Raw genomic sequence first — 9,180 nt, 5'->3', positions numbered from 1 at the left:
GAACAGGAACATTAATAAGAAATAGAGGCTGGGGCGGTGCTGGTGGCCAAGGCTGATAATAGGAATCCAGAGTTTGGGGGATTAATAATTAGGAGAAAAATAATAAGAGGCCCTCATAAAAGGGGGTTATCAAAAACTGAGACCTTTGCATTAATCTGGGACCTTGGATTACACTCTATATGAGAGAGATAGGCAGAGACTGTTAGAAATCAGTGAGTCTCCGCCATGGCTCTGGGATAGTGATGATGATGGCGATGGTGATGTTGCTGGTGGTGATGGTGATTGATGGTGATGCTGATGATGGTGGGGATGAGGATGATGACATGACAGTGGTGATGCTGATGATACTGGTCCTTGAGAATCCACACCCAGTTGCTCACTTTTACATGGCCCCAGAGTTTCCATGTTTTCCAAAGAGGTGAGAGAAATCCCCAGCAGAAAAATTAAATCTCAGTGTTCTCAGATTAATTTTGCCTCCACAGAACCTACTAGAGGCTAACATAATCGCAGGGCAAAAGCAGTCCCAACTTAGACTCTTTAGGATTCTCTCAGATTAAATTCAACCAAAGACAAGCTCACACAAACATACAAAACATGCAAGCAAATAAGCCGCCACGGGTAAACATCAGTAGAAACCACCATTCAGATTTGATCTCCCTAGAACTTTAGATAATGAAGTTATAGGATATAGGTATTTTTAAAGTCTTTTGGTCTTTTACATCCAGCCTTGATGAAGTAACTAGGACTGGACTATCCCTCCTGCTATAAATAACAGAAAACTGGACAGAATAAACAGAACAACCGTTTTTAGACATTGATGACAGGGCAGGACTGTGATCTCTGGGAGAAGGGGAACAAGGTGAGCTGTACAATTGCCCAGCACTTCTTTCTGAGGGCATCACTATCATTGGCAGAAAGGGGGACCCCAAGCAGAGTAGTACACTAATCTCACTGAGCTGAGGAAGAGCTCAGAGGCAGAGAAGTGAGGCAGCAGGAATCTGTGGAGCAGAGTGACTGTATGACCCAGCAATTCCATTCCTGGTTATATACCCAAGAGAATTAAAAACGTATGTCCCCACAAAACTTTGTACACAAATGTTCAGAGCAGCATTATTTACAACAGCCAAAAGGTGCAAATGACACAAACATCCATCCACGGATGAATGGATAACCAAGATGTGTATGTATATATACACAACGGAATAGAAGTACTGATACATGCTACAACACAGATGAGCCTTGAAAAAATTACACTAAATGAAGGAAGCCAGACACAAAAGGGCACATATCGTGATTCCATCTATATGAAATGTCCAAGATAGGCAAATCCATAGAAACAGAAAGTAGGTTAGTTTATTTTCCAGGGACTAAAAGTTTCAGGGTTTCTTTCTGGAGTGACGAAAATTTTCTGAAATTATATAGTAGTCATGGTTGCACAATTCTGTGAATATAATAAAAACCACTATATCCTTTTAAGAGTGAATATTATAATATATGAATTATATCTCAATTTTTCAAAATCCCACAAGATACCACACTACATGGCCACTGGAATGGCTAATATTAAAAAGACCGACCGTACCAAATAATGACCAAGATACAGAGCAACTGGAACCTTAATCCATCACTGGCAGGGAAACAAGCAGTTTTTACAAAGCTAACCATATATTTAGCTATACATTTAACCATGCACTTAACATTAAGCAAAAATGGCCACACATTTACCTCGTGACCTAGCTATTCCTAGAGAAAAGAAAGCACGCATCCACAGAAAAGACTCTTACAGAGATGTTCATAGCATCTGTATTCACAGTAGCCCCAAACTGGGATCAACAACCGGGATGCCCACCAAAAAGTGATCTGGTAAACGAATACCCTACCTGTACCACTCACCAGTTACAAGAACAAACCACTAGAATGCCCCCCCCCAAATGATTGAATCAGAAACATGACCGGTAACATTGTACCAGACCTAAAAAGAGTACATAAATCCAATTCTATATATGTGAAATTCTAGCATCAGCAAAACTATTCTATCAGTGTTTGCCTGGGATAGGGTGATGACCACAAAAGTCATAGGCAATTTTTTTGGAGTGAAGGAAATGTACAGGAAAAACAAAAACAAAACAAAAAAACCAAAAAGACTCTGTGCCCTCACCCGCATCAAGTAAGCAAAGGCAGGGGCCCTAACCCACCTGCTACCAGATTCCGGAGGAATGAGCGGGGCGGCTGTCGGCCGTGCCTCTGTCCACCAGCAGGTGGCATTGTGTCTTGCATGCATCCACCCTTTGCGGGCCATCTTGTTTCACTGCGTGCCTCCCGTCTCCCCAGGCAGATAGATGAGGCTGGTGCAGAGGCTGTGGGTATAACCCACTGTGACAGACACCGCGCAGGGCTGCTGCAGAGATGACTGATTCCCACGCCTCTTGCCTGGCCACAGACCAGAGAGCATGACGGGTGGAGTCGAGTGAGAGGGCCTTCTGAGCACTTTTTCCCAAAGAGGCTTCTTCCCGACCTGTGATGTGTCCACATGATGATAAGACAATGATGAAAAGAAGCCTGAGGAAGCTGAGAGAGTGCAAGACCATGAACTATGTGGACCTATGTGGCCTTCGTCTTTGCTTATCTCCTGCTCAGCGAAGGTCCAGGTGTCACCCTACATCCTTGCCCAACAGCCCCCCAGGTTCACACTGCCCCATCCTGGAACCTAGCCACCCATCTGCCAAATCCTGGCAAAGTCAGTTTTGCCCATACTGTGTCTGGTAGGTCCTCCTTCCTTCTTTTCTTTTGCCAAATGAGTGCTGAATCCAAAGCCCCAAGGGCCAATCCCCTGCTAGTACTGGTTACGGCTCCAATGTGGACATGGGTGGGAATGTGGGGAGATGGAATGCCTGTGATTTAGTGGATCTTTTCTTCTTACCAGATGTTCTAGAATGCTTTTGAAACACTTGTTTTGACAGTGCCAAAACTGACTTCAACCCTATTGTCCACAATTGTTGGGGATGGAGCATTCCAAAACCCATTGGAGAAAGAAGACATAGCTCAGGCCTTCTCTTTCACACCAGAGTGAGCTGTGAACTCGTGACCCCGTAAAGTTCCCATTGGGCCTCTTGAGCTCAACAAATGTGCCTTTGTTGACTGGATGTCCAGTGGGAACTCGCAGAGCCTGAGGACAGGACTGATCCCTCCCCAGGATGAGCGCTGGAGCCAGCCAGCCACCATTAAGTCTCTCAGCAGGGTTACTCTGTCCTTGGTTTGCTCATGTGGGAAGTGGCTCAGAAAGGTCTTTCAGCTCCAGGGTCACCTGGATCCGTAATGCGTGATGGCCAATTTTAGTTCCCAGATGAGGAATGGAAATTTAAAGGATAGCATTAACTTTTCCAAGGTGGAGCTGGACCCCAACTCCCAGGGTGCCCAGAAGGAATGGTTGGCAGAGCCCCAGGTCATGAGGATGGGTGACAGCTCTCGAAGGTGTGTCTCTAGCCTGACCTTTGGCCTGGATTCCATGCTCAGCATCAAAGGCCCACTTGATAGCTCCACTTGGGTATCTAACAGAGTTAATGCACCCAAACAGAACTCTGCCCCAAACCCGGTCCTCCAAATCTTCACCATTTCTGTCAATGGCAATCCCATTTTCCCAAATGCTCAGGTCAAAAAGTTGGGTCTCATCCCTGGGTTTTGTCTCTCACACATCCCACATCCACTCCATCAGCAAATTCTATTGACTAGATTTCAAAATATTTTCTGACCACTTCTTACTGCCTTCTCGGCCCTTTGTCCAGACTGTTCTCTCCTGGCTGACTGACTTCATTAGTCTCCTCACTGCTGTCCCAGCTTCTCCCTCCATCCACACACATTCTTTCTCAACAAAGAAGCCACAGAGACAAAGTTAAAATGCAAGTCAGGCTGTCTTTTAGCTCAAACCCTCCAGTGGCTCCCAACTTGCTGGGAGTCAAGCCAGTTGCCTTCAAGGCTCCACGTGACCCCATTCCCTGCCCCACGTCTCTCTGACCTCCTCTCCTACTGTCTCCTCCTTGCTTACTCTGCTCCGACCACCCTTGTGTCCTTGCTATTCACTGAGCCTGCCAACCTCATTCCTGCCCCAGGCCCTCTAAGCTCGGTATTCCCTCAGCTTCTAAAGCTCTTTCTCTGGATATCCACATGGCCAAATCTATCCTCTCCTTACAGGCTCAGCTCAAAAGTCACCTTCTCAGTGAGGCTCTTTCCTGACTCCCACATCCAATGACAACACCCCTCCTCCAGAGCACTCTTCCCACCCTGCTTTGCTTTTCTCCGTGGCATCCATCACCTGATAGGTATGCTTATCATCGGTCCTCACCTGCCACTAGGAGGTAAGTTCCATGAGGGAAGAGGCTCAGCTTTAATCACTTCTATTCCCAGAGCCTTGAACACCGCCTGACATGTATTTGTTGCACTAATTAATGAACTGTGTGGTGTGACTTTCACAGCCAGAGCTGGTCCACTCAGCATTCAGGCTCACTCAGGGCATGTCCCTAGAGCAAGTGGGATGAATCCACTGGGGACTCATTTATGTGATGATTGAGGAGCTGCCAGGGAAACACTCACCCAGGGGGAGAGGACAGTCCCAGCACACAGTGTGTCCTATTTATAATTGCTTTGTTGACAACAGAGAGCTGTGGCTCAGTTCCATGGGACTTCTGTTAGAGAGATAGGCAAGGGCGCCAGGGGTCCAAGGACCAGTGTACTCATGGGCATGGGGAACACCAGGGAGCATGACCCAGAGCGGTACCAGGGAGGCATCCCAAGGTGTCAAAGAGTGTGACCAGCCAGCCTTGGTGGGGGGAACATGACACCCACCTGCCGAGTAGGTGATGAGGTGGTGATGAGGCCAACCACAAGAGGTCCATAAGGTGCCAGATGTGGTGGTGGACCCTGGGCTGCAGCAATGAACAAGACACGCAGGTAAGAGGGGCGGAAGTACACAAGCAAACAGACACATGGACAAGATCAACTCAAGTGGACATGAACGCCACCAAGAAAATGGCCACAAAAGCCACTTTGATTTATCCAACATTTTCCACGATGATGTGGATGGAAGCTCTACAAAAAAATACACTCCTCAGGTGGTCAGATGAGAAGGGTGAGAATCGGGACCCACACAATCCGGAGTGCAGCAAAATGGGATTTACTGGTAGCAAGTTGTCAAGATCTGGAAATCAGGTTCCCCAAACTAATTACACTGACTCACAGTGTCAGAGTCCGCAAGTCAAGGACAGCACGGCCTGTCACTCATTCATTCAACAAACTTTGAGGGGGTGCTAATAGTGCTAGATATTGTCCTAAGCAGTGAAATTAAAACAAAAGAACACATAGGCCTGTCCTTGTGGGGCTCACATTTGGGCGGGAGGACGGACAATGAATAAGATGAACAAGTAAATGTGTGAGTGAGGGTAGGGATGAGCACTAATGAGCGGAGAAAGGGGGTTAGTGAGCATGTGTTTGAGGAGGCATTCTGTACTTTTCGGTAGGGTGCCTGGTGTCACTGATGCCCTGGGAAGCAGACTGATGAGGACATTAGTGCACAGGGGTTACTCAGGCTGGGCGGTTGGGATCAGTATGTGTGGAAGGAGGGGGAGAAGACAGGATTGGGCAGGGGGAGAAGCTGAGCTGTGACAAGGCCCGACAAAGACATCAGCCAGCCCCACATGGAGCTCGGGACATGGACGAGCCTTCAGAAACGTCTAAAATTAGGCCTTTATACTTTGTGTGGATCAGCTGTTGGACAAGCCTGCCCCTGGAAGGAGACGTGGCCTTCCTCAGCTGAGGCAATTCTCGAAGGGGGCAAGAGCAGCCAGGGATCAGGTCTTCCATTCCTGAAGAGGAACCTGGGCCATGCATCCCAGTGTCCACTATGCCAGGGAAAGCTTTGGCGAGGAGGAGATGTAGAAATGAGAAGCTGAGGGCATGAGGGCCAAAGCCTCTCCAGACAGAGGGGACATCAGATGCAAAGGTCCTGGGGAGGGACAACGCTTGGGAGTTCTAGGAGGCTAGTGTGGCTGGAGCTGAGTCAGTGTAGGAGTGGGGGGAAAGGGAGAAGGGAGGAGCCTACAGGCCTTTGCAAGGATTTTAATGTTCCCTGGGAGTAAGACTGGTGATTTGGAGGATTTTGAGCATGGTGCAATTTGACTTGCATGTGGAGACAACTCTGGCTGCTGCGGTAAGACTGGTGTGTGGGAAGGAAACAGAGATGAAGCAGAGGACAGGAGGGGAGCCCACAGGAATTATCCAAGTGGGGGTGATGGTGGCCTGGAGCCAGATAATGCTGCAGACATGGGGAAGGTTATCTGCTTCTTTTTATTTTTTTTTTAAGATTTTATTTATTTACCCATGAGAGACACACAGAGAAAGGCAGCGACACAGGCAGAGACCTGCTCTCCATCCTGAATTGGAGAAAAGCCTGCTTGCTTGGCTGGTCCAGGCAGGGGTCCATGCAGGATCCCGTCACTCCTGGATCCATTGACTACCAGGCAAGAATGGGCTCCGGGGCTTGCCCCACAGCTGGCAGCATCCCAGATGACTTGAGGCTCTTGGGGCCCAGTTCTCTCTCCTGGGCTGCAAGTTGGCAGGCTAAGGGGTAGGTCCTGGGGTCAGGGGGTCACGGAGCTGTGTGGTCACAGAAGCATCACTGGGGAAGAGAGAGGTTTTCCTGATCTTGACTCAGTCCCGCCAGGCAAGCAAGCCCCAGAAGGGGGACAGAATTCAATCAGACTCCTGATTCCTTCCATATGGAAGCGTGCATGAGACGGGGTGGGGAGGTGTCCCCACTGACATAGGAAGGCATCGGTGTTTGGTTAGGGGTTTCCTCGGTGCAGAATTAGCTACACTAGCCCGTTTTCTTTCTTTCTTTCTTTAAGATTTTATTTATATATTTATTTATTTATTTATTTATTTATTTATTTATTTATTTATTTATGAGACACACACACACACACACAGAGAGGCAGAGACACAGGCAGAGGGAGAAGCAGGCTCCATGCAGGGAGCCCCATGTGGGACTCGATCCCGTGTCTCCAGGATCACTCCCAGAGCTGAAGGCAGACTCTCAACTGCTGAGCCACCCAGCATCCCCATAGCCGGATTTCTTTTGCTTCTCTCCAGGGCTCCCTGAGCCATGCCTGGCTCGTCCACAATTGCACTGGGGCCCCAGAGGGTCCTGGGGGTTCCCGGGGCTGAGGCCCTCCCCCGTCAGCCTGCACACCCTGGGGGAGCTGGATGGAGACACCTGTTGTGTGACAGGACCCCTGTGAAGTCATGGGGTCCAGTGTGGAGACCTGGGGCCTGTGGGAAGACAAAGGTGCACACTGCTGTCCCTTGGATGCGGGTTCAGGCTCTGTCATTTCACGTGACTTCACACAAGTGGCTTTATCTCTGCGAGGCTCAGTTTCCCCAGCTGCAAAATGGGATCATAGCACTGACCTATCTGTCAGAGTTGCCAAGAGGAGTAAGCGGATGAATGTCCCTGGAGGCGTCATCCCACCACCTGTGGCTTATCATTGGCACACAGAAGCAGTCGGAAACTGTGGGTACGTGGGCTGCAGAGTCACATTCCTGGGGCTCAAATAGCAGCTCTGCCTCTTGCAACCCATGTGCCCTTGGAAAAATGACCTTCCAAGGCCCGTTTCCACATCTATAAAATAGAGATAATAAGCATATCATTGGCCCAGAATTGTGGGAACTAAAAGAGATGGGTCACTAAAGTGCTTGGCACATAGGATAAACGTCATAAATGTTAGCTATTATTATGTAAGGATATACTTGACTAGTGTCTCTCTCTCTCTCTCTCTCAAATAAAAATAAATAAATCTTTGAAAAAGAGGATGGGAAGGCGCCTGGGTGGCTCGGTTGGTTAAGTGTCAGACTCTTGGTTTCAGCTCAGGTCATGATCTCAGGGTCCTGGGATCGAGCCCCACGCTGGGCTCCACGCTCAGGAGGGGGTCTGCTTGAGAGTCTCTCCTACTGCCCCTCCCCCAGCTCTTGCACTCGCTCTCACTCTCTCCCTAAAATAAAAATAAATCCTTAAAAATACGCTGGGGGATATCCAGGGTTCGTGAGCGAGCGCTATACCAGTAATGTATAACGTATAATGAAAGGGCCCAAATCATTGAATATTATAGATTTTGACCAAGGCAAGGAGAAAGTTCTCCATCCAATTTCAAAACTCTGTAAACACTTTTCCATCTCTGTCTCAGAGAAGCCACCTCTCCTTTTAAGAAGCCCTTGAAACCTTTGGAAGGAAATGTCAAATGAGAAAAACTAGCTTGTCCTGACTTGTGAGGCTCAGTTGTTCCTTTTCTCGGTCAGCAGGTCCTCAGGGAGTACTGTCCGTGTGCCTGGCTGGGGACGCCAAGAGACAATGCCCAGGCCCTTGTCCCTACGGGACTCACCGTCGAGGGGCCTCCGGGTACAAGCTCAGACAGACCGGCTGAAATTTCCCGAGTGGCTGGCTGTCTTCCACGCAGAATCTCACCGAAAATGGCCATTCTGGAGGCGTGATCCAACAACCATTTCTTGGAATCGTAAATGTCTGAGGGTTGCTGCAAGACTCTCGATTATCTTGTTTTCTTCACCCATCAGAGCCAAGATTCTAATGCTACATCTGTGTGAGTATCTTTCGGTAATAAGAACCAAATGTTGTCGGTGGGAATGACTGGAAATTACACTGAGGATCAGAATGTGGGGTTTTAGATTCGCTCTTGGAAGGCAGTGCTGAGAAACAAACACACAAGACGTTTTCCCTATAAATCACCTCAGGATGTTGCAATACTCGGGTCTCCTGCCTCCTCCTGTCTCCAGGCATCCGGAAGACTGGGGTGAGGCGCCTTGGGGGAAGGTGTCCCCCAGCTGGTAGGAAATGTCCTGGAGTGCAAATAAAACCTCTAGCCCCCACTTCTGCTCTGAGCTTCTTTTTCTGCTACTAGAAATCTCCACTCAGATGTCCCATAGGCACCTCAGACTCAGTGTGTCCGAACTGGATCATCATTCCCCCCAGATCTGCTCTTCTATCTGCCAATCCCACGTTGGAGAAAGGCACCCGCTGGTCCTGGTCCTGGGCAGGAGATCTAGGACTCTCTCCTGATCTGCCCCTCCACCACCCATGTCACATCCACGTCAACCAAGCGCCGGTCCCCTCTTCTCCAT

General features: G+C 48.8%; 1 protein-coding gene across 3 annotated transcripts in view; it reads left to right on the top strand.

Moving 5' to 3' along the window:
* Positions 1–6,088: 6,088 nt before the first annotated feature.
* Positions 6,089–9,180, top strand: part of FBLN1 (fibulin 1) — a 117,322-nt gene continuing 114,230 nt past the window's right edge. For 2 of the 3 annotated variants that reach the window (XM_038550223.1, XM_038550225.1), the window contains exons 1-2: positions 6,159–6,199; positions 8,344–8,642. In XM_038550223.1, the coding sequence (XP_038406151.1) occupies positions 6,174–6,199; positions 8,344–8,642 (325 nt within the window). In that variant the 5' untranslated portion in view covers positions 6,159–6,173. Of the gene's footprint in view, positions 6,200–8,343; positions 8,643–9,180 lie in introns of all 3 variants that reach the window. The other variant, XM_038550224.1, reaches the window with a different exon arrangement.

Source organism: Canis lupus, chromosome 10, assembly GCF_011100685.1.
Source record: "Canis lupus familiaris isolate Mischka breed German Shepherd chromosome 10, alternate assembly UU_Cfam_GSD_1.0, whole genome shotgun sequence".
NCBI classification, from domain to species: domain Eukaryota; kingdom Metazoa; phylum Chordata; class Mammalia; order Carnivora; family Canidae; genus Canis; species Canis lupus.
This window is presented reverse-complemented; position numbering and strand designations above follow the sequence as displayed.